The sequence below is a fragment of the Panulirus ornatus genome, chromosome 37, assembly GCF_036320965.1.
Source record: "Panulirus ornatus isolate Po-2019 chromosome 37, ASM3632096v1, whole genome shotgun sequence".
NCBI lineage: Eukaryota > Metazoa > Arthropoda > Malacostraca > Decapoda > Palinuridae > Panulirus > Panulirus ornatus.
The window spans coordinates 26,122,304-26,149,698 of record NC_092260.1 but is presented as its reverse complement, the minus strand read 5'-3'; the positions used below and the strand labels follow the sequence as shown (position 1 = coordinate 26,149,698).

At 42.6% G+C, this 27,395-nt stretch overlaps 1 protein-coding gene across 3 annotated transcripts in view; it reads right to left on the bottom strand.

Annotated features, from left to right (window-relative positions):
- Positions 1-6,066: 6,066 nt before the first annotated feature.
- Rab3 (RAS oncogene family member Rab3) overlaps positions 6,067-27,395 on the bottom strand; it is a 145,095-nt gene continuing 123,766 nt past the window's right edge. For all 3 annotated transcript variants that reach the window (XM_071684026.1, XM_071684025.1, XM_071684024.1), the window contains exons 3-5: positions 16,334-16,452; positions 11,462-11,633; positions 6,067-7,418 (exon numbers count right to left, since the gene is read on the bottom strand). In XM_071684026.1, the coding sequence (XP_071540127.1) occupies positions 7,278-7,418; positions 11,462-11,633; positions 16,334-16,452 (432 nt within the window). In that variant the 3' untranslated portion in view covers positions 6,067-7,277. The remainder of the gene's footprint in view (positions 7,419-11,461; positions 11,634-16,333; positions 16,453-27,395) is intronic.

Below are 27,395 nucleotides of genomic sequence, written 5' to 3'. Positions count from 1 at the left end.
CGGGTGGCTGGAAATCCTCCCCTCTCATTTTTTTTGATTTTCCAAAAGAAGGAACAGAGAAGGGGGCCAGGTGAGGATATTCCCTTAAAGGTCCAGTCCTCTGTTCTCAACGCTACCTCGCTAACGCGGGAAATGGCGAATAGTTTAAAAGAAAAGAAAAAAAAAAATATATATATATATATATATATATATATATATATATATATATATATATATATATATATATATATATATGTATATATATATATATATATATATATATATATATATATATATATATATATATATATATATATATATATATATAAATATATATATACAAACCACATTCATATACATATATACATATATTATTCATACTAACTCGCCTTTATCCATTCCCAGTGCCACTACACCCCACTGGAAAAGTCTCCTTGAGGTTACAATACAAGTGAAGAGTCAACTTCAGCAAGGCTGTATCACTGGGAGTTGCTTCTCACTCCAAGTGAGTGCCCATTTCCCTGGAAGCACAGCCTCGGTCTACAGAAGCTTTTGGAAAGAGGTCTTGGGTAACACCAGGACTCTTTCTTAAAATGAGGACCTTGGGTTATCATAATAATAATAATAATAATAATAATATTAAAAGGTCAAGGTTACACAGCATATGAAAAGCCACTTATGGAGGGGCTGAATCATCAACAGTGTAATGTAGCCTTGAGCTGCAAGAGTCCCTGGAAAATGGGTCATGAATAACACCCGGACCTTTTCAGTGAGGGGCCCTGGGGCAGTTAAACATGACCTCTCATGAACCCTAGCAAGCAACATGAATGTCCTTACAAATCCAGATGACCTCATAACTACATCACAACATCTTACACCACTGTAGCAACAACAAAAATACAGCATCACTTTACACACACAACTGGAGCAATGGCTTACCCAGAACAGAACAGAATGTCTGCATCTCTAAAGAAGTCTTCAATCACAGTTTTATACTCAGACAGACAAATCCAGCTCACACTCTCCAGTCACCTTAAATTATAGTCACTCTAACTGAACAAGACACCAACCAATCTAGGCATCACACATAACAAACATTCACTCCCTAACACTATTAACATCAACTAAAAAGCAACACACAAACTAAAAGCCCTCAGAACACTAACTAGCACCAGATTTGGATAAGAAGAAGAATCCCATAACATCCTCTACAAACAATCCATGTGTTCCAACTTAAACTGTGGTTCATCTACCTGGTCTTCTACTCTCTCAAAAGCATATATATCAAAGCTGCAATAAATCCACAATACTGCACTCAGAACAATCAATGGTTGCTTAGCAACCACACAATGCCAACTCAGTAAAACAAAAATCATCCCAATACAGACCCACCTCCACATGCTTAATATTCAATTTTATGAAGCAGTTCTAGACTCCTCCCATCTAAACCATCCCATAACTAACTACCTACACCCAGGTATAAATTCAAAGCTTATCCCTGCCTCACAATACAGCTATCCCTACTCAAAGAAAACCCACACCCCCAAAACATATGACACTCCCAAATAAATACACTGAAATAACCCAAGCACTAAACAACCACCCTCTGAACTCAGTCTTAAACTCCAAATCATCAGACATACACCTACTGGAAGCCACACTTCCCAGACAAACATGATTAACACTTTTCTGTACATTACACATCCCTACAATACTAAAAATACTGTTTCAACATACCCCAAGACCCTTCATGACCAGGATGCAATTTGCACAACAAAGACAACAAGCACTTACTACTCAATTTCCCCAAACCCTCTGAACAGAGAAGCATGCACATCACTAAACATTACGATCTATGGTCCTGGCTGGTTCATATGGCTGGCTTCCTGAGAGATGCAGAAGCCTTATAAAGAAAGAAGGGACTCCTGGGGCAGGAAGTAAGAATCACTGGGAATACAGTCTCATGAAAGAACTTCTCACTCCAAAGATGTCTATGTTTCCCTGCTACTGGATGTAGTGCAGGTCCTTAAAAAAAAAAGAGAGCTGTGGTTTCAGTGCATTATACATGACAGCTAGAGACTGAGAGTGAACGAATGTGGCTGTTGTTGTCTTTTCCTAGTGCTACCTCACGCGTATGCAGGGGGAGGGGGTTGTCATTTCATGTGTGGCGGGGTGGCGACGGGAATGAATAAAGGCTGCAAGTATGAATTATGTACATGTGTATATATGTATATGTCTGTGTATGCATATATATATGTGTAAGTTGAAATGTATAGGTATGTATATGTGCGTGTGTGGACGTATATGTATATACATGTCTATGTGGGTGGGTATATATATATATATATATATATATATATATATATATATATATATATATATATATATATATATATATATATATATCCCTGGGGATAGGGGAGAAAGAATACTTCCCACGTATTCCCTGCGTGTCGTAGAAGGCGACTAAAAGGGGAGGGAGCGGGGGGCTGGAAATCCTCCCCTCTTGTTTTTTTTTTTTTAACTTTCCAAGAGAAGGAACAAAGAAGGGGGCCAGGTGAGGATATTCCCTCAGAGGCCCAGTCCTCTGTTCTTAATGCTACCTTGCTAATGCGGGAAATGGCGAATAGTTTGAAAGAAATATATATATATATATTATCTATACTTAATCGCTGTTTCCCAGGTCAGCGATGTAGTGCCAGGAAACAGACAAAGAATGGCGTATCCACTCATATACATAATATATATACATAAACACCCATACATGCACATATACATACACATACTTACACACACACACATAAACATATAAACACATGTACATATTCGTACTTGCTTGCCTTCGTCCATTCCTGGCACTACCCTGACCAACAGGAAACAACATCGCTAACCCCTGCTTCAGCGAAGTAGTGTCAGGAAAACAGACAAAACAGGCCACATTCATTTACACTCAGTTTCTAGCCATCGTGTGTAATGCACCGAAACCACAGTTCCCTATCCACATCCATGCCCCACAAACCTTTCCATCGTTCACCCCAGATGCTTCACATGCCCTGTTTCAGTCCAAAGCCAGCACATCAACCCCAGTATACATCATTCCAATTCACTCTATTCCTTGTACGCCTCTTACCCTTCTGTATGTTCAGGCCCTGATCACTCAAAATCTTTTTCACTCCATCCTTCCACCTCCAATTTGGTCTCCTGCTTCTCCTTGTTCCCTTTACCTCTGACACTTACTCTTTGTGAACCTTTCCTCACTCATTTTCTTCATAAGTCTAAACCATTTCAACACACCCTCTTCTGCTCTCTCAACCACACTTTTTTTTTATATTTTTACACCTCTCTTGCCCTTTCATTACTTACTTGATCAGACCACCTCACACCACATGTTGTCCTCAAACATTTCATTTCCAACACTTCCACCCTCCTCCACACAACTCTATCAATAGCCCATGCCATGCAACCATATTATATTGTTGGAACTACTATTCTTTTAAAAATACCTATTTTTGCTCTCTGAGATAATGTTCTCTCTTTCCACACATTCTTCATTGCTCCCAGAACCTTCGCCCCCTCTCCCACCCTGTGACTCACAAGTACATATTTACACTTGCTTGTCTTCATCCATTCCCAGCACCACCCTGCCCCACAGGAAACAGCATCGCTTGCTTGTGGTTTAGATGAGAATCTGAATTCATTTTGGTTGTACCATCAGAGTACAATCTAATCAAAGAACTTACTCCAAGGAGTCTATCCTTTCCCTGGTAGTAATTGCAGCACAGCCCTGAATCTGTAGGAGCCCCTGGAGAAGGGGCCCTGGGGTTATATAAGGAAATTATTTACATATCGAATGATATAGAAACAGTAACGTGTATCTTAAATGCACTTAAACACCATAGGAGCAAATACGGAAAATTTCAAAACCTTTTATAAATTACATTTTCATATAAAATTACTTTGTCTAAAGATGTATCATAATTAGAGAACAGAAGAGTAAGGTATCAGTGAGTATTTTCTCATCCAAAGGAGCCCATCTTACCCTGGAGATAGTGGAGAAAGTATACTGACTACATATCTCCTGCATGTTGTGAAAGGCAACTACTGGGTAGGGATAGGGGGTTGGAAATCCTCTCCAGTATTATCACTTTACAAAAGTAGGAATAGAGTTAGGAGCTGCACTCCTCCATTAATCTATTCAAAACTTAACCCAGCATTTAAACCTGCAATCATAAGAGTTCAATTAAATATATGAAAGAAGTATTGCTATCATGTCATAATAATGCTAGGCTCTACAATTAACCAATCAGATTGGTGCCATATTCCTCGAACCATCCTAATTATATTTCTACTACATTCATCAATAATTACTAATACATAATTCTTCCTCTTCTTGTATTATTGTTATCATCATCATTATTATCATTATAATCATCATTATATTCATATAACACTTCGACCCCTTCTCAAGAGGCTCCTGTAGGTTCAAAACTGTGCTATAATCAGAGGTAAAGAAATAAAGGATGCCTTTGAAGTGAGTTCCAAAGTGAGTTTGTAATGCAATGTTACAATCTCACCAAAGGTGACTTTTGGGGTATGAGTCTGAATGGAGATAACTTGGCGGAAGTGAAGTGTTTTAGATATCTGGGAATGGACATGGCAGCAAATGAAACCATGGGAGCTAAAGTAAGTTACAGGGTGGGGAAGGGGGCAAAGGTCCTGGAAACATTAAGGAATGTGCAGAAAGATAAGTCATCACCATGAAGGAGAAGAAGGGTAAGTTTGAAGGTACAGTAGTCCTGATGGCATTGTACAAATGTGGAACATAGGCTCTTGACGAGAATGTATGGAAGACTGAATGTGTTGGACATGGAATGTTTGAGAAAAATATATGGTATGAGAAGGGCTGATCAAATACAGAACGATACAGTAAGAGAAAGGTGTGGTAATAAGAAGAGTATGGCTGACAGAGCTGAAAATGGTGTTCTGAAATAGTCTGGACATATCAAAAGGATGAGTGAGAAGTTAAAAATTAGAGTATATGTATCGGAAGTGAAGGGAATAAGGAGGAAAAGATCAAATTGGGTATGGAAGGATGAAATGAAAAAGGTTTTGACTGCTCAGGGTCAAAGATGCAGGAGGGTGTAAGGCATCCACAGGATAGAGTGAACTGGAATGATATGTTATACAAGTAATGATGGTGCCAATGGACTGAACCAGGGCATATGAAATAGTATGTGGTAACCACAGAAAGGTTTGTAGGGCCTCGTTGTGGATAGAGGGTTGCAGGCAGAGCACATCACAAATGACAGCTATTGAGTTGTGAGTGAATGAAGCAATTTCTTCATCTGTTCTTGAGGTTACCTCATAACAAAATGGCAAATAAATATGAAAAAAATTATCATTACTGTCAATTATACAATCCCAGGGCCCCTTATAGAGGGGCTCTTGCAATTTCAAAGTTGTGATGCACCCAATAGCAAGGGACAAAGAAGTTATTTCATCAGGGCCCCTTAAAAAGCGGCTCTGGCAATTAAAGGTTGTGATGCACTAAATAGCAAGGGACAAAGAAGTTATTTCACAAGACTATGCTCTCTTTCATCAACTTATGATGAAACAGCCTCGCCAAAGGTGTCTCCATTCATACTGTAACTTCAAGCAGGCAGAGTCCAGCAACACACACACACACACACACACATATATATATATACATATATATATATATATATATATATATATATATATATATATATATATATATATATATATATATATATATATATATATATAAACACAACCTTTTTTAATCATAGAAACTCTTGTTGATGACAGTTTATAAGAAATTAAGTTATTAAATGGACATAAGGAGTGATTACAAAAACTTTTTTTCCCACTGGAAGCCCTATTGTCCAAAAGGGCTCAAAATTTCTTCATGATAATATTATGCAGAAATCAGAAAATTGAGGAAACTATTTACACTTTTCTTTCCAAAAGGAATGGATATCTTTTGTTACATCTCATCTATTTTCTAGATTTACAATCTCCTTAACTGTTACTGGTGTACTGATATGTCCCCTAAATCCACAAATATTTTTCAAGGCCCTTTATTGGTTATCACTGAAAATTCTTTATTCATTGTATTACTTTGTATAACTCATATACACTCACTGTGTTTTATATTTCATGTGTATACACCTTATAGTCTTATTAACTAGTCTATGTTCATTAAACGACTATAGAGAAATAAATTAAAATATGAGAATGGAATATGAAAAAGACCAATAATTACAATTACACGGCAAGAAACTAACATTAAAGAAAGTGAAGAAAAGAATGTGATGTCTACAAATAAAGTTATAAACTGGAGGTCCGAGATTGAGTGGCTGAGGTGATCTATTTGCTCTTACTATAGACTGTACCTTCAGTAACTGTAGATACTGTGAGTCAAACTCTTAAAATGATTACTGGAACACATTTATGTCTCCAAATTCACAATTTACATTAGTGACATGGTGACACTTAGAAAAAATATGTGTTCAAAGCAATACAAATGCAGCCATAGTTTTTGCATCTACACCCTAATTCACATATGGTCAAGAATCTATTTGCTTGATATTCTATCTTCTCAAAAATCCACCTGGCAGACAATCTACCTAGTAGGTATTCTAACTGGTAGATGATCTACACAAATGAAGACACTATCAATAGTATTCAAACATCTACTCACTCATTTTGCCACTAAACATCAGGTGGCTGAGAATGCAGACTTCATGGATCAACATGATGTTTTATCCAAATAATTCTGATTTTCCAAGGTAATTATCAATTTGCTATACGAGGGACATAGAGTGGGACAAAAACTCGTGTGTGTATTTACAGCATTCATTCTTATTATAATAGTCAACCTCGAAACATTCAGTTGTAGCCTCTCTGAAGTAACACAAACAAGGTCGAGCAAAATGACCTAAAATGCTTTAGTATAATTATTATTGTGCTAAATCCTTGTTCGTACCTTTGGAAATACATATTCAGTTACATAGAGCAAAAAATGGATTCTAAATGAAAATGTTTTTCTATTCCCATTTGCTGCTGCACATCTTGTCATGTGGCAAAAGCATGAGCAGCACTATGGAGGTCCCAAGAAGGCCCTCCTCTGGAAACACCTTGGTAAATGACTGTTGCGCTGCCTGGTATTGGTTTTGTGGTGGGAGTGGTGTAAGTGTGTATATGGTTGTGGCGTGGCTAGTGGTTGGTAAGTTGGGTAGTGGGAGAGATGAGGAAGTATAGTGGTCCCCAGAGTGTTAGCACTGGCAGGACCCATTCTGTGGCTGGGGGTTCTCCGTGAGTCGCGTGCCCTTGTTGGCATTTACCAGACTAGGGTCGGTGTCCAGGCTCTCCGACATCTTGTCACAGATGATGTCCACAAGCCGCTCAAACACAGCCTGCAAAGCATGCCTTAGATAGAGCCTCAACTAGAGCAAACATATAGAAAATTTTGTTTCTAATAACAGTTTCTCAAGATGGCTATTTATAAAATAAATGAAGGCATTATTCATGAGGTATAAGAATGTACAAAAATGCCCTTGAAACAACTTCAAGTCAATTCTTTTTCATTTAGTCAAGAATTATGGATAAAGTGAGGCTTATAACACTGGGTTCTAGAGTCATTAAATTCTTTCATCTGACTCATTTTCACCATATCAACCCTCACATGCACAGCTCTATCTTTCATGAATTGCTCTGACTTTTTTCAAGCTGTATCAAGAAATCTATATGAATGGGTTAAATATTTAGAATTTTTAATAATATGACCTGAAATATTGTTAAGTTGCTTATATTTGACTTTTAGTTCAAATAATGTGTTGATCACTCGTTTGTATCATGATATTCCTTGGGAAAAGCCTCCTTTAAAGTTATGCCTCCTCATAAGCATTAGCCAGAATCATTTAGAATTGCCTGGTCCACAATGCAGAGGTTACAACTATATTTTGGGCTGAAAAGCATTGTTGCTGAGGTCACCAACATCACAAAGGTAAAAATTTATATCAATCAATCTTATTGAACTGTCATTTCTTTGCATCATTAAATCTAATAAGAAATTGTTTAAATCTGCTGTAAAGCATACTCAATATGTATCAAACTGAAGCACACCATCACTTTGCTACACAGCAGTCACCTCCATTTAACATAAACTAACATGGTATAAATAAATGTCACACATGATCCCAGTGAGTGACAACCTCTTCTGCCACTCTGTAAGTAAACTGGAAACATCTGTACTATGTTTGTTTATATCATTTCAAAAAGTTTTTAAGACTGTCATGCACAGAGAGCCTGGGCCAGGTCCCTCATACAACAGAATCATCATTAAGCAGTGGGCTCCTTTCATATGCAGATTCATCATGGTCTCTAGACTGTGGTACCTACATCCTTAGGGCAACCAATGTGCCAAACTGTATTCATAATGAATATGGTGAAACAGTTTATTATATGATTATAGTCACAAGTCCCTTTCAATGTCTGAAGTTGTAATGAAAAAGGCACACCTAGCTGGATCCAAAGATATCCCCACAGATGAGATCTAAACTGGTGAGTCTCATGGCTACCCCTGGGTACACAAGTGAGCACATTCTTGGGATGGAAAACTTCTTCCCAAAGACACATTAGAGAAAAGATGAAAGAGCAGTATTCTACATGAACCTTCAACTGAACTCTGAACCATTTCCTACTAATGAGTATTCTGTTGTACTGACTGAGCTTTATATTTCATGGCCTCAAATAATGCAAATTCTTAATTGAAAGTGAATATCTGACTGTGATGTATAGAGAAAATTGTATATAGTTCATAGTTAGCTCCATCTAATGTGCACTACTTCCAGTTGTGAAACAATTCTAAGGTACAAAATTACTTACATCATAACCTCAAAAAAAAAAAAAAAAAGTAAAATCGATGTCTAATGTGAACTAATGATCTTTAGTAAAACATATGACATTACTGACACTGGATATCTGCAGATGTTTGTCTAATGAATTACTGATAGCAAGAGACAAAGCATTCAAAGAAGAGCAAAATGCAGATCCCGCAGCAGCTTTGACTGATATCCTGTACTCTTTTTCCCATCGAAGTCACAAATTTACCTTACCTATCTATGTGGCTCAACTGTTGCTCAAGATGCTTTTCTTTAGATCTGTGTGAGGATATGAAAAAAAAATTTTCTTTCCTCTTTTTCTTGGGCTTCAAGTTCACACTAGAAGCACACTGTGAGCCAGAGGTCAGGTCTGCCTTATTCCCTAGCTCCTAAGAAATTCCTAATAAACACTGCTATCATGACAGCAGCTGAGAGTATGCCACTTTTGATGCAATTAACCAATAGCTAAGAAGGTTACAATAAACCAAATACTAATCTTTAGTTACGATTCTGTGGATGACAAAATATTTACAGTGCTAGTAAGTAGTCCATTCTTATACTCACATAAACTGCAAGTTCATCACATAAATCCCTGATTTTGTCAGTATACACATAAAGCTCAAAGTGAGTAAGCACATCACTTCTCACACACCTGCTCCCCATCATTTCCCAACTCAAACACCTGCTTCTAATGTTTTTCAACTCAAGCAACTGCTATTTCCTCTTACACACCTGCTCTTCAACATTTTCTCTCACACTCCTGCTCCTACTGGTTTCTCTAACACACTCCCTCCAAAATATTCTCCATGTTGTACACCTGCTCTCCAACACACCTGCACTGTATTTCCTCTTACACAACTGCCCCCTGACATTTCTTCTCACACACTTGCTCCACAAAGTCTCCTTTCACACAACTACTCCCTAAAATTCCCTTCTGCACATGTTTTCTCCAACATTTTCTCTGGCACATGTTCTCTCTGACATTTCCTTTCACACACCTGCTCCCTAACACTGCCTCTCATACATCTGTTCCCCAACAATTCCTCTCACACAACTGCTCCCTAACATTTTCTTTCACGCACATGCTCCCTAATGTTTTCTTTCACACACCTGCTACTTACCATTTTGTCTCATAAACTTCCTCCCTAACATCTCTCCTTATATAACTCCTCCCTTACACTTCATCTCACACATCTCCCCTACATTTGCCTAAACTAACCTACTCTTCAACATTTTCTTTTATACACTTCCTCTCTAACATTTACTCTCACACACCTGCTCCCAGAATGTTTTCTTTCATACATCTACTTCCCAACATATCCTCTCACATACCTGCTCATCATTTCCTTTCATACATCTGCTCCCTAACATTTCCTCTCACACATCTTTCTAACATTTCTTCTCAAACACTTGTTCCCTGACATTTCCTCTCATACACCTACTTCCAAAATTTCCTTTAACAAACCTGCTCCCTAACATTTCCTCTTGCACACCTGCTCCTAAACATCTCCTCTCACACCATCTACCTAAAAATTACTCTCCCACAAAAGCTCCCTAACATTTGCTCTCACACACTAGCTCCCTAACATTTTCACTCACACAATTGCTTCCCATTTCCTCCAACAAACCTACTCTCTAACATTATCTTTCACACATCAGCTTCCCAACATTTTCTTTCAAACATCCGCTCCCTAGCATTTCAACTCACACAGCTACTCCCTAACATTATCTCTCATGCACCTGCTTCCCAGCATTTTCTTTAGCATACCTGCTCCTAACACTGCCCATAATATATCTGCTACCCAACATTTTCTCTAACACACTAGCTCCCCACAACTTCCTCTCCCTATCATTTGCCCTCCTGTATTACAGTTTTTGCAGTGAGTGGGTAAGTGTGTATGAAGGTAGGCAGGTAAGTAGGTAGACTGGTAGGTGGGTAGGTACACTACTTAACACTCAAATCCCCCCTCCCCTCCTCGTGACCTTAACAATAATGCTGCACCTTGCTGAACCCACATTCATGTTCTCTTAAACTACCTCCCTCGTCTCATTCTCCATGACTATTCCCCCCTCACTCCATAAACTCCTGTCTGTCACTCTTCCACAACCTCCTATCTATCACTGCCATATATCATATCGTCTATCACTCCCCTTAATCCTGTTATCTGTTACCCAAACACCCCCTGTCAACTACTTTCCCACAACCTTCTGTCAATCACTCCCCACATCACCTTATATGTCACTTCAGTATAGTCTCCTGTCTATCAATGCCCTGAACCTCCTGATTATCACCCTCACAACCTCTTATCAATCACTTCTCCACAACCTGCTATCTAATACTCCAATTATTTCCTGGCTGTCATCCCTACAACCTCCCATCTATCGATACTCCACAACTTCCCGTCTATCACTCCCTGTCTATCCAATACTCCCTCCTCACTAATCCCCTAGCTCTCTCCTGACCAGCCCTCTCCCCTAGCCTCCTCATGGCCAACCCCACAGTCTATGAATGACTCCCAGCCTTCTAACAAAGCCCTAGCCTCCTCCTGACTGACTCCAGCCTTCTCATGACCGACCTTAACATTGATATTCTCCTTGGCTGAGGTCTCGTAGAACTCGAGGCCAAGCTGGTCAGCAAGCTGTTTGCCCCTCTCGTAGGAGATGACTCGTTCATCCTCCATGTCGCACTTGTTGCCCACGAGGATGACTTGGGCATTGTCCCAAGAGTATGTCTTGATCTGCGTGCACCTGAAAGACAAGAGACATGTCACACATCAAGAGGATGTCAGGAAGGCATCAACAGGGAGTCTGGAAGGCACTAGGAAAAAGGCAACAAGTGGCTCTTGAAGACATCAAGAAGGTATCTGAAAGGCATCAATAAGGACAATGGAAGGCATCAAAACAGTGTCTGTAAGGTATGCATCAAGGTGTTTAAGAAGTGTCAAGATGGTGTCCGGAAGACATCAAAAGGGAAGAAATACAGCACATGCTCTTACAAAACAACTCATAATACAAAACTCTCAAAACATCAACTGTTATAACACACCAGATTTTACAACACAATCTCCACAAAATAACCACACAAACTAAAGCTTTAGGAACAAACTAGCACTTTAATACACCAATTCTCACAACTCACTAACCCTCACAAAACACCTACATTCACACAAACCAGCTTCTATAACCTAACTGCATTCACATTATAGAAACAGTATAAACAAAGAAGTTTTTACAACACATAGCTCTCAGAACATATAAACTCTCACAGTACAACAACTCTCAAAACATATAAACACTCACAAGACAACACCTCACTCTCACACTAGACACCAACTCTCACAACTCTCCAACTCTAACACAAACAAACTCTCACAACACAGTCAGTCACATCTCAGGCTTCTATCACCCTGAACACTAGGCACAGCAGTGTCAGGAGACCCGTTCAACCAAACCCATCCTGCGGTCTGCCCAGACCAGCAGCAATATACCGTAATGTCTCTTTTTACCACCTGACATTTACAACATATTCTGTCCACCTAAAGTTCATATGTCGCAGCCTTCCTGAGGGGCAGCCAATGGTGCAGTCCCTCTACTACTGCACTCAGATATGAGATTCTTTCTTCCTGTTTTTTAAGAGATGTGTAAGACCCTTCTAATCTATGACCTCCTGAGAGGTTATAAGAGGCTCAGATAATGGTTAAAACCTATCAAGTATGAATTTAAGGCTGGCTGGGTCAAAGTGTAGGGGAAAATTAAAGAAGGGTGGTGTCTTCAAAATGTACATTTGTCTCACACCAGTAACATAACACAGTCTCTCCCTCTCTTCATCATACAATTCTAACCACTCGTCATACATCTATCTCTCTCATGCCCATAATATACAGTCTCTCCCTCTGCTCATCACACATCTCTAACTACTCATCATACATCTCTCCCACACACACCCATAATATAATACAGTCTCTCCCATCATACATCTCTAACCACTCGTCATAAATCTCTCCCAACCTCTAAAGCATACAGTCCTACGTACTCGTACACCTCTCCTCTCTCCTCATCACAGTCTTCTCCCCTCATTATACACAACACCCTTTTATAGTGCCCTGCACTCCTCCCCTTGCCACAAATCTCTTTCTCCTCTCCCCTGACCAGGCAACCCCACCCCCTCCCCTTCTACCTGCCTTTCCACCTTCGCCCTTCAATCCCTCCAGGCACTGGGGAAGTCCACTCCTTCATGAGGTGAGGAGGTAGCCTGCAGAGCTAGGTGTTGGGCCACTGGAGACAAAGCACCCACTCGCTGACTCAGCACGCCACAAGCACACACGTTGCATCTAGATGGAGGGGGTTTAAAATGTGTAGAGAACTCAGTAGATGGAGAGGCCTCAGTAGAAAGAGGGAACTTAGAAGATGGGAGGGGCACAGAAAATGGAGGGAGCTCAGTTGATGGAATGGAGGGAGCCCAGTTGATGGGAGGGAGGGAGCTCAGTTGATGGAAGGGAGGGAGCCCAGTTGATGGAATGGAGAGAGCTCAGTGAGTAGAAGAGTCTTAGTAGATGGAAGGGGTAGAGTAGACAAAGGGTGATGCTGGCGACCACAGTATGCATCGCTCTCGCCAGTGTGACGCCAACAATATGTATGCACCTCTTCCTATTGTGACGCCAACCACCTCTCAAAACTGTATCTCTCAGTATCTGCAGTCATGCTTATGGGCCGTACCATCGTGGGATCAATTCCTCAATGCTCTTCTTACCATCAGTTTGCACGGCTTTCGGCCCATGTGTTAATTACTTAGCGATCACTTGAGTAAACTGAGCGGTAACTAGTATATAAGCTGATTACATCGTGATTAAGACCACGACTAATTGCTCTATAAGGTAATTACCCGGCAATCATCGTTTTACCCCTTGCTTTACTCGCCAGGAGGAGACAGAACAATAACACAGGACGTTTCTGACTTTCTTTTCTGTTACACGTTATTGTGGATTACGACCTGGCTCTCTTTTCTCGAGCTGCCACCCTAATGACGGCCTTGACCACTAAAGCACGACGAAACGAACCTTTGAGAACGACAGCGCAACCCTTCCAGGTCAGGTCAAAGGCCAGATGATCGCACCTAAGGGGTCACGCTGTCGTGCTCAAGGGTCGTAGAGTCATGATCGAAGGGTTAAACAACGGTTTAGGGGAGTGGCACCAAGATGCTAAACACTGTGCTCAGACCTGAAAAATGGTAGTGTGCACTGACACCAGATGTTGTAAGCAAGAAACAGAACACAAAAGTCTTTGTAAAACACACATACACACACACACACACACACACACACACACACACACACACACAAAACTGTTCCTGTTTACCACATCCAACCTCAAACACTCACGACCCCTTATGAGAGTGTCCTCACACAACCAAACCTGCCCTGTGAGTCCGTGAACTCCTCTACATACTCATAACGCATCCTTCACACGGGTCTTTCGGCACGGAAGCAGCCACCTCCCCCGGCTACCATCACTGTCTCCTCCCCTATACCATCTTCTCCCTAGGGAAGACAACGCAGGACATCCCTCAGCAATATCCGGGCGGGTCAGAAGCAAGGACAGGGTGGAGGGCCAGGTGGGTGGGTGGGTGGATGCTAGCATGCCGACCAACTCACTGACCCTAGGGCTGAACATCCACCCCGGAGGCGGGTTATATACATCACTAATATCTCTAAGATCTGCAGAGGCTTGGTCTCCTGGAGCCGGAATACATGACAACAGCACCTCCTGGGGCCGGTATACATGACAACAGCACCTCCTGGGGTATACATGACAACAGCACCTCCTGGGGCCGGTATACATGACCTCAATAGCGTCTCCGGGAACCGGTTATACATGACCTCAATGGTGGCTCTAGGAGTCTCCGGGGGGCCGATGTACATGACCTAAATAATGCCTCCTGGGGCAGGTATACATGGCCTCAATGATGGTCCCAGGAGCCTCTGGGAGCCGGTATACACGACCTCAATAAGCTATATTTTGAATACACTCGTTAGTGGTCCTCATTACAGTCCGGACATCAAAGGATGGAGCCAGACGAGCAGTCTGACTGGCTCATCAAACTGGAAATTCAGACAGTTCTCGTCCTTTTCAAGAGTATATTGGGTCGTTCACGGTGAGATGTATCCCGCACGACGTAATTCTTTCTCATGCATGAAATGATGCTTATTAAGGGATTCTAACCTGAAATGCGCATTTTTTTTTATTATTATTCATTTAGCACGTAGTGCATTTTCTTTCTTTTGTAAATCATACCGACGAAAACCGCTGACCTATCTGCGAAACTGTTGTTTTTCCCGTGTGGGGCATACTGTGAAATACGTCCACTCGAAGTCACTTACCTACTTCCTCGCCGTTCTTCCCTGTCATCAAGTGATGTCATAATGTGGGGAAGCAAACTGTTACAGTTATGAGGACTTGGCACAGGAAGCCACCACAGACCTGAACACGTTGGTAATAAAGTTGATCGGATATGTGGAAACTTCCAGACTCTGAACACTAATCTCTCTCTCTCTCTCTCTCTCTCTCTCTCTCTCTCTCTCTCTCTCTCTCTCTCTCTCTCTCTCTCTCTCACACACACACACACACACACACACACTCACTAACGGACGGCTCTTGGAACTTATTTTATGAACGTGTTTTCCTATGTAAAGAGTTTAAGTGCAAATGCATGTATACCGAAAATGCAACATACATAGGCATAGAGTCTAGCTGTCTGTCTCTGTGGCGCATATATGTCTAGTAACGCTAATGTACAGGAATATTCACACGTATATAAGTATGTAGGCACAAAGTTGTGCATTCAAGTTTGTGGGACAAGATAATGTAAACCATCATGATAGGATCTCACGTTGATACTCCGCAGGACACGCGGTGATCCCTGGAAATCCGGGTCGTGTGTCAAGGTCAACAGGAAGGACGGCAACAGATTACCCTTTGGGGGGAAGGGGGACATCCTTCATCACGGCGCCACAGCGAGACAGATACAACTCACAGACACAGCTCCACAACGTATCATTCACTGGTGCACTACCATGACATGCTGACCCCACTTTTTTTTTTTTTTTTTTTAGCGACACATGTTAGGCAGTGACATGTCGTCTCACTGCTGCGAGGTGATAATCATCGGGGGAAAAGCGATATATTACGGGAAAACGATCGTCCTCCGTCGCTGCACACGGGGGTAAATCTCCCTTCCGGTCAGTGGTCGGTAATGGAAAAGGCTTCAACACTCACCAGTCCAGGACACTGTATAAAGAACTGGCTAGCGGGAGAGTAACGCTACAGTACTCACCTGCCCTGCACAGCGCTGACGAACTGGCTAGTACTAACAGGATATGCTTCAAAACTCGAGAGTTCTTGGCCACTGTTGAAGGCCTAGTCACTGCAAGAGTAGAGGCCTCCACACTCACCAGTCCTGGACACTGTTGAAGGACTCCTCATTGGTGATGTCGTACATGAGGATGAAACCCATGGCGCCTCGGTAGTAAGCTGTAGTGATGGTCCTGTACCGCTCCTGCCCGGCCGTGTCCTGAGGAAGAAGATGCTACGTTAGTCATAGCCTTAAGGAACTGAAGGATAGAGGAAGGTGGGCTACAGGAGGTGTTGAGAGGTGGGGAACGCGAGGAAGTGCACACTCACAGCAGTCCTGAAATCTTCCAGTTTTAACATTACCCCCCCCCCCCCCATGAGTAAGACCTTAAGCAAGAGGATACGAACCCTGCCTTTGATGGCAGAAGGCCAGGCCATCATAACCACGAGTCGGGCCGTCGTGACGAGGGACTGTTATGTTGTACTCTAGGGTCGCCCCCTCGTGCTCGAGGGGATCAACAGGTGCCTACGAAGTTCCCAAAAGAAGGCAGTAAACAGCTGGCGACAGGTGGTTCAAGAACGCCACGGTTCGTACCGAACAGTAATGTGTTGGAAACTAAAGATAATACCGACAGAAGCACTCGTTATATAAATTTCTACAGGAGTAATACTTGCGCAGTGACGGTTGCCCCGCGTATCCCGTCCTGGTGCCAATCCCGGTCTCTGCCAAGCCCCTGAGCACCAGGTACACATTACCTGGCAGGAGGCATCCAGCCTTGTCATAATGAAGCTTGGTAATGGGCTGGGGGCCCGAGCTCAGGGTAAATACCTGTTTCGCACCAGGAAGTCAACAAATACTTTAGTAAGGTTGACACGGCAATAAGATCGACATCTGAGGGTCGACATCAACTAAAGTAAGGTTAACATGAACTACAATAACCTCAAAACTATGGGTCGACACTACGGTAAGGTCGAAATATGAAGTAAAGTCAACCCAATGCTCCAGCAGAGGTTGAGTTCAGCGTCTGTTGTCATGTTTCTCACATTCGAGAATTTGTTCAAAACTTACCAACACAAGTTTGAAGATAAGCCTCGGGACAAGGACTCAAAGAAGCTTCAAGAGCTTTCCTGGAAATTTTAATCACGTTCCAAGATGAACAAAAAGCAAAGTTAGACTATTCAAAATTCAAACACGGGCTTAAAAAATGAAAACAAAAAAGAAACAAGAATTATTTGCAACAACCTTTAAAGAAACTGCCGGAGTTGTCTGAGAACCAGGGGCGTCAGGAACAAGGCTATAATAATGACCAGTTTAAACACACCGCCTCAGTGACGGAAGGAATGTTACGTACACAACACCGACCGCGGACCTGCTGCTGACACTGACGGAGGAGAACCTCCAGTCAGTGGGCAGCCAGGCAGGGAGATACAGCCAGGAGACCAGCACGAAGACTTAAGAGAGAAGATATCATTCAAATTAGAAGGGAAGTAGAATACTAAAACATACGAGGAAGAGAAAGAGGAGGAGTGGTATAGGACGAAGAAACGTGAAAGAAGCAATGAAGGGGAGAGGGAAGGAAGCGCAGGTGAAGTGGTATTAGGAGACGGTAAGCGAAACCCCAATCACTCCATCCTAACTGGCCCGAATGACGTCATCACATTACAGGAATGAGGCACAAACAAGTAACTTTTTAGACACCGCTAACTGGTAATTAAGATGATGTGACGATGGCACAGTAAAGAACTAATTAGCGCCAAAATAAGCATTAAAATGGGACTTCCACGTGATGAGAACAGGAGGCGTGGCTAATTTTCCTCAATTTGCTCGGCTCAGGAAATGAGTAGAAGTTTAATTTCACCGGAGCCAGGAAAAGTGGGGCGCACACCCAAAGTGGGACTCATCGTTCATTAATGACTGGTTAATGCCTTGTTCCTGCAGAGATGATCATTGTCACTCGGGGCCATCCACACTCTTATATAATCTAACTTGCTAAACAGGTTGGCTGTTTGAGGCTAGGCCAGTTGGGTTGGATGTGAGAAGCTACGCTAGTCTAGTTATGTGTTAAAGCTAGGCTAGTCGGTCGGATGGGGAGTGGGGGCTGTCAATGTCGTGAGATCTACAAAGTGGACACTTATAATAACTTATACACTTATGACTAGAACAATTTCTAACAACGAGCATACGCTGACCTAAAAGGCAATCTCTTATCTCGTAATCGAGAAAAACAAACTTTTCCCATCTATCTTAATTTCAGTAAAGTAAGCCTGTCATATAAGAAGAGGATTTATGTATGCTGGAAATTATATGCATTAACATATTCTCGTGTGGCGAAGCATTAAATCACGATTAGAACGGAATGTTAATTTTTTTTTAATATTAATCTCTTGAGCACACGACAATCCTGTTTGTTAAGCCAGGCCTCCGATTTGACCCTAATGGGCCATGTCAAAAGTTACGCCATGGGTCGTAACGTCTTACTTAGGTATCACTACTTCGTGCTCAAGGGTTGCAACGTCGTGCTCAAGGATTGTCAAGTCGTGCTCAAGGATCGTCAAGTCGTGCTCAAGGATCGTAATATCTATATTCTAGGATCGTACAGTCGTTCTAAAAGACAGTAATTTGCACTGTGACTGTAACGCCGCGCCCATGGACGTAATGTCGTGCTCAAGGATAGCGAAGTCGTACTCAGGGGCTTTGCATTCCTGGCTTGTGGCGAAACTATTTTTCTTTTCCTTTGTAAGTCACTGAAACAGAACTGCACTGACTACTGAAGTAAAACTCATAGATCAAACCCAACTGTAGACGAAAAGTAATTACATCGTAACAATAATTCTATATGGTGAATTACTAAGGTATTTGAGATTCATTACAATCAAAAGTTATTTTAGAGGTGGTTAATTACGTTTTTTTGACATAATTTACAAAAATGACACCGTCATCCTTTGCAAAAGTTATCCAGATATAGAAATAAAACCGTGGGAACGCGTCACAATCGTCATTAATTGGAAACAAAAAACTGAGGCGCGTGGAACTTGCCACTGGTCGCCAGGCACTTGGGCGGCTGCGCCAAATCAACGTGAGCAGGTGAACATATGGTGATGCTGTCGGCTTAACCGAAATGTCTGTTTCTTTATGGAAGTGTATTTACTGGGAAAGTTACTAAGCTGTTAAGGGAGATGTTGTGAAGGTCATTTACTCAAATGGGTTATTATGGTTCCATGTCTAAATCTTAGCCAAGTCCAACAGAATCATTGCATATTACCATATGTAACCAAACATCAGTAACGTAATTCTATTTCGTATGATCATCACAAAAATCTATTCTAAACGCCAATGTTTCTTAAGCAGTAAGTATGAAAACCAAATAATGAGAATTCATGTGATACTCTGCAGATCTGATAATACTCTAAAACATCTAAAGGTACAAAATTTGATGTTTTTACACTTATCAAGAATGCTGATAGAAATACAACCAAACACATATTTGCTGCGACGTACATGTAGCTGGGGTAGCAGAGAGGGAAGGGACCCCCTTAGTCCTGACCGTTATATTGCAGTCTTCAGAAAGAAGACGCTATCCCAGACACCCTAAATTTTCAAATTTCTCCGGGGGCATGCCCCCGAGCCCCCTAAAGCTCTTGATCTTGGGGATTTTAAACGGCGGAGGGAGAGACCCCCCCCCCTCCCCATAAGAGACTTAGGGCCGGCCACCAAAACGCTAGGGCAGACCCTGGGTAAAAGTATGGGAATACATCAGTAAGGGAACATTATGGGAAAACTGTAGATAGGTATATCAGGAAAAAAAAAATCACGAAAAAAAAAGTTAGGAATATCAGAATGAAAGCATCTTCGGGAAAACTGGGACAGCATGATCCCACAACATCGGATCGAAACCATCACAATTTGGCAAGTTTTACATTTAACGTCGGTGACATGAGTCGCGCCGAACTGAGCTACTTTTGTTCCACCGACACTAATTTCAACTCGTTATCGTTAAAACCAATCATGATTCTGTACGTATCGAACGAGGAAAAAACCTATACGATAATCATCACAATCAGCAACTTGATTACATGGCTAGACTCGGCACCGTCAACCGTTGGAGACGTTACTGATGAGCGATGAGCTGGGACAAACTGGTAACCAGCAGTTGATGCATATTTTGAATTAAATGTACAACGTTTAGTTATGAGCTATAGTTTGTCAACGGATTACACTAAGAAAATGCTGACCGCTCTCGCTGAAAACGCGGATTGAGTTATTACGTCTCTTGCCCCGCCTCTCAATTCATTCCCACATACCCTCCTATCCCCCACTCTCATTTCCACAGTTATCCACACGATCCTAATTTCATTAACCAATTACGCTGTCTAGTAGGCTGCAAATTACAGTAATATTGAATTAATTACACTCACTAAAACTGGCAGTTGGTGATTAAGATCGACTTTCAGATATGTTTTGCGAGTGAAAGATAAACGACTATCCGTAATATGCACTTTGATGAATATAATGGAAATAACGGAAGGGGGGTAGGTAGGTATAATAATGTCTGACGATCGAGAGCCAAGTAAGCAGTGTACAAAAGCAATAAAAGGAGGAGAAAGATTGGGTTTCCAGGCACTAGCACTGAATACAGAAATACATCCTCACTTTGCAATTTACTGTTCTGTTCTGGTCGCCTCACCATTAAAATGATAAAATGGGTCTGAAATTCCTATGACAGCCATATAAATTGCCCTAAACTGCCCTTGACAGGAGGAGTTGGTCTACAACGCAATTTGAAATAATCAAAGGCTTTAAAAAAGTTTTTTTTTATCATAAACTAGGATTGTTAATACGTGTAACGACCTGCCTATAATATCAGTCATGCGCAAAACCATAAATACAAGGTTTGACAAACACGTCGCTTCAAGTTCACACCTGACTATATTTGAGCTTCCGTAGTTATGGATTTTACGGGCATTTCTCCACGTAATTATCAATTTGGTTTTCTTCTCTCTAATCAAACAAAGTTTTTGCCCTTTCTCCTGTTTTGAAAGACAGCCGCAACTGGTTCCAGTGGCAATACTTTGTTTATCCTTCATGAGGTGTGTTATATATATACCCTCTGCATCATTTATGTTTCATTTTTTCTGTACCAAAGGATAACTCAGCCTAGATATAATTCATACTTATGACCGTAGAAATATGAAATACTGAACCCTTCATCGTTCGCCATACGGTAAGAGAATTAATCATTCACGACTCCGCCCATCAAGTATTCACTATAGTGGAGGAAACTTGTTTTCCAGTGGGTAAATTCCTCGCGGTGGTGGCACAACTCGTGGCTCAGCGGTGCGTCACAACCAACAACACAAGAACCAATTTTCGTATTTGTGAATCTCACAACCATCGAATACTGGATTTCTATGCGAGACTCCAGACTACATATATCAAACATACATTGGACAATTACGACACATTAAGCACTGAATATGATTTAAAGGATGATTATTACCAAACGTTCCACTCACATGAAACCATTTGCAACTGGGTGTTTCCCTGATGAGTATCAGTGACGAATATCGCTGATGATCAACGATGATGAGTCTGGTGGGTGGGGAGACGTCATCAATCAAGGAGTATTGGATGTGCTGACAGGTGGCCTGTGCTGCCGAATATTGGGTCAAAGGTCAGGGGTGAAGGAGGGCATCACGAGAGGCCTGATATATATATAACCCTGCGTCCTCACGACACAACCTTTGGCGGCCATGGGTGTTGTTATTGTCGCTATCATTATCATTATGAGTGAATTATAAAGTGGCTATTGGTGACGTCACCGTGAGTCTTGTTAACCCACGATGGCACGACCTGTGAGCACGACGATACGACCCTTGCGTGGGACGACCCAGCCTCTGTCTGACCTGAGTCCAAAGCGTTATGTCGAAGTGCCTGGCCACCATTCATCACCACCAAGGGGCATATCACGCACCGTCGGGCCATGGACCAGGGGTTGCATGATTGTCCTGAATGGTCGCAACGTCATATCTAACTGACAAAACTGGCTGACGTCACACAATGGAGATCATTTGTACGGCCATCGGCGCTTACATGATGCCATCAGGGTGAGGGGTGGGGGTTGGAAGGAGGGGAGGACGAGCTACCAACATTCTCCCATATATATCGAGGCAAAGGTCTTTGTCCTCTATAAGCGATTACGTAAATCAGCGGCAATTTCAGGTACACTGCTACCTCATCATGGGTATCATTAACTTCATTAGATGAAATTCAGATATTAATGGTATTATTCATGTTATCTGGAGTTGTGATATCATTTTTTCTCTAATATTTGATGTGGTTATTATCATCATATTATTATCATTATCATAATGATCATATGTTGTACAGGTTATCTCTCCATTATCTGATGTGTAAGTGTTGATACATATGTTACAGCCACTCTAAGCGAGTTATGTATCACATGAGGTGCTGCAAGATGGCTATGTGTCACATGAGAGAAGTGCTACAGGATGGATGTGTCACATGAGAGAAGTGCTACAGGATGGATGTGTCACATGAGAGAAGTGCTACAGGATGGATGTGTCACATGAGAGAAGTGCTACAGGATGGATGTGTCACATGAGAGACGTGTTACAGGATGGATGTGTCACATGAGAGAAGTGCCACAGGATGGATATGTCACACACGAGGAGTGCTACAGGATGGATGTGTCACATGAGAGAAGTGCCACAGGATGGATGTCACACACGAGGAGTGCTACAGGATGGATGTGTCACACGAGGAGTGCTACAGGATGGATGTGTCACACGAGGAGTGCTACAGGATGGATGTGTCAGACGAGGAGTGCTACATGATGGATGTGTCACATGAGAGAAGTGCCACAGGATGGATGTCACACACGAGGAGTGCTACAGGATAGATGTGTCACACGAGGAGTGCTACAGGATGGATGTGTCAGACGAGGAGTGCTACATGATGGATGTGTCACAGGAGGAGTGCAACCATTGTCTTATACTCTGTATATGAGGTGTCACTGTAACTACGTCTATGAGTTACAAAGCCACCACTGTGAGTTACCTGCACTTTATAGTATGTCGAGTGTTGCTAATGTGTCCGTTATGGTGTGAGTTGCTCCTACTGTTTGTTACTCATCCGTTCTCTTAGCCCAAGACCAAAACGGTACGACCCTTGACCACGATGTTATAACCCCTGAGCGCAACGATACGACCCTTGACCGCGACAACCCTGAGCTCGACTGTACGACCTCTGACCTCGACGGTACGACCCTTTGGGAATAATGGGATATGACCTTTGGCCTGACCCCTCACGGGTCAGGTTACAAAGCCAGATCATGACACCCGAAGGGGTCGTACCGTCCTGCTCAAGAGTCATATCTTCGTGGTGGAGTCGTACCGTCGTGGTCAAGGGGGAGAAGCAGGTTGGGCCCATCGCCGCCTATGTAAAACAGTGTGACGTTATCTGGTAACAAAAAATCTGAAAACGCCGTCTGACAAACGGCAAAAAAATGGGAGAATATTTTCCATGGATTCTAAACTCGTAAAATCTGGGTTGGTAATGAACGGTTCTGACAGCTTTTTTTTTTTTTTTTATAATTACATGATGGCAAAAGAGAAACTTTTCATGTGCACTACAGTGGATGGGGGGAAAAAATCTATAAATGGATTATACGGGACTTTACGGTTCGGATACAGAGGAATGGTTGTAAATACAATGTTTAAAGCCAGGGATACTGCAAATATGCACGAAACAAACACACACAACATATGGACTCACGTCCACACAAATTCTAACAGAATTTCGCATCTAATTACACTGCGATCAAAGGTCTGCCTTCACTGTTAACAGAGCAAGACACATGCTTGGAGGCCGGCACATGGCTGTGATCATACTACAGGCGTGCAACACAACACTTGGAGAACACATGGCAGGAAGGGAGAGCACGTGCAGAGAGCGAACCTGGCGAGCCGAGGAAGAACAGCTGTTAAAACTCTTTGATTCTAAAGAGCCAACCATATCATCACACTGGAAGAAGGAAGACGTACCAGGTAGGAACTGTCGAGACTTGAGACCCACTGTGGAGAGAGAGAGAGAGAGAGAGAGAGAGAGAGAGAGAGAGAGAGAGAGAGAGAGAGAGAGAGAGAGAGAGAGAGAGTCCTAACGTAGTTCAGACTCAGTGAGAAGAACAAAGCAAGCTTGGTGTGGAGTGGTCCGGAGGGGGGTCCACCTCCTCCCCCACGTGGACACGTCCCACCACCCATCATCTGTACCGTGCCAGGTCCTGCTTGGCGTCAGCATGTTGTTCTCTGACATGCGTCCGTGTGCGGCAATCGCACTTCACCGTCCAAACGTGATCACTTTGCACCATGCGTCCACCCGAGGCCACAAGCATGGAGGTGCACATGCATATACATAACAGAGGGAGTCTTCTTATACAGACGTTAGGGGCGAGTGATGTGAGGCCAAGGTGTGTGCTGCAGTCCAGTAAAATCTCTACGTACCACACAGAAGAGCAGGATGAGAACTGCGAAATAAAATACGTCCCGTAAAAAGAGAGAGAAAAAAAATATAGCAATTCATTTTCACTCCCTTGAAATTATTTTTCTTTTCTTTTTCTTTTTTTTTGAGCGCCACCGACTGTGGGTTTGCTTTCACAGCCAAGTGTGTGTTGCAAGTGGGTGACCACTCATGTTCCCAGAACGGCTCTCGCGACAGGAGAGGCAGCCAGGGTCAAGGAAGCATGATTCTAATGGAGGAGAGGCAGTCAGGGGTCTGAGAGTCGCGGTTCTAGGACAGAAGAGAAGGTCAGGGTATAAGAATCATGATTCTACAACAGGAGAGGCAGTCAGGGTCAGGGAATCGTGATTCTAATACAGGAAAGGCAGTCACGGTCAGGGAATCATGATTCTAATACAGGAGAGGCAGTCATGGTCAGGGTATAGTGATTCTAGTACAGGAGAGGCAGTCAAAGGCGCTGAATCATAAATCTGATCACAGAAGAGCCAGTTTGTTCCAAGGAATCATAACTAATATAGGAGAGGCTCATGGCATCATGACTTGATACACAAGAGGCAGTTTAGCTTTCGAGAATCATGGTAAGATACATGGCATTACTCGGCACCAAGTCGGCGTATGAACCTTCTTTCGCAGCCCGAAATACAGTCAAACGCTGCGCGCTGCGACATCACCAGCATACATATAATACATCCTAATACACTGTCACTTGTATAAGCATATCCATCGGTCCAATACAGTAGGCTGAGCTACCGCCTGCTCCCAGCGTATTTCAGCGTACAACATCATCCTCGACGACACAGTGAAAGGTCACTAGAAGTCAGGATAGAGTATAGAACGAGAGCACTCAGGCCAGGGGAGCACTCCAGGACCGTTCCCCTAACCAAGTTTGGGTCACACTGGTGTGAGACCCCTCACGGCAGATGGGAAATGAGAGAAGTTAACAGACTAAGGCCGCCGGGGGACGGCATAACCTCACATGGCCCTTGGCCAGGTGAGCTGAGAGGTGATCCGTGACGCCATGCACTTGTCCTGATGCATAGTAAACATCCACAGGACACACTTCCAGCCACGATCATCTGCCATCATACGGTACTCGTCTGCCATCAAGTGAATCTATCGGTTCAAAGTCTGATCTACCCCCCATCACTTGGATATCATTATGATCTACTCCCCATCACTTGGATATCATTATGATCTACTCCCCATCACTTGGATATCATTATGATCTACTCCCCATCACTTGGATATCATTATGATCTACCCCCCATCACTTGGATATCATTATGATCTACCCCCCATCACTTGGATACCATTATGATCTACACCCCATCACTTGGATATCATTATGATCTACCCCCCATCACTTGGATATCATTATGATCTACCCCCCATCACTTGGATACCATTATGATCTACCCCCATCACTTGGATATCATTATGATCTACCCCCCATCACTTGGATATCATTATGATCTACTCCCCATCACTTGGATATCATTATGATCTACTCCCCATCACTTGGATATCATTATGATCTACCCCCCATCACTTGGATATCATTATGATCTACCCCCCATCACTTGGATACCATTATGATCTACCCCCCATCACTTGGATATCATTATGATCTACCCCCCATCACTTGGATACCATTATGATCTACCCCCCATCACTTGGATATCATTATGATCTACCCCCCATCACTTGGATATCATTATGATCTACCCCCCATCACTTGGATATCATTATGATCTACTCCCCATCACTTGGATATCATTATGATCTACTCCCCATCACTTGGATATCATTATGATCTACCCCCCATCACTTGGATATCATTATGATCTACCCCCCATCACTTGGATATCATTATGATCTACCCCCCATCACTTGGATATCATTATGATCTACCCCCCATCACTTGGATATCATTATGATCTACTCCCCATCACTTGGATATCATTATGATCTACCCCCCATCACTTGGATATCATTATGATCTACCCCCATCACTTGGATATCATTATGATCTACCTCCATTACTTAGTTATCATTATATTATTATATCATTATATCATTATATTATCATCTGTCCTCCCATACTTCAGTTATCTAAAGCCGCTTTATCTTTGTGGTGGTGGGTCGCCTGCAGAAACCTTTGTACGGCGGTGCACGAGAGAGAGAGAGAGAGAGAGAGAGAGAGAGAGAGAGAGAGAGAGAGAGAGAGAGAGAGAGAGAGAGAGAGAGAGAGAGAGAGAGAGAGAGAGAATATGCAACTGTGGTTCCACCCACAAGTTTTCGCGGTCTAACTCGCGACTTCTGGAGTGTCGTGACGTGCTTTCATGGCAGAGGTATAGCGAGTTAAGGAGGACTCCACCACACTCCTGGCGAACCTGGGGGCGTGGTGGTGGTGAGGGTGTGGGCGAGACTGGGCGGAGTGCAGTGGAGGCCATGGACACGAAATTCAAGTCTATGAAGAAGGAGGCGGAGGTGGAGTGCAGGAAGTGGTTGAGCCAGCGGAGAGATGAGTGTGGGGAGGACGCGGTCTGCGAGAAGAACCAGGGGCAGTGGAGGCAGGCAAGTCAGGAGAGCACCAAGTAGAGAGGTAAGATCCTGGTAGTTGGTGG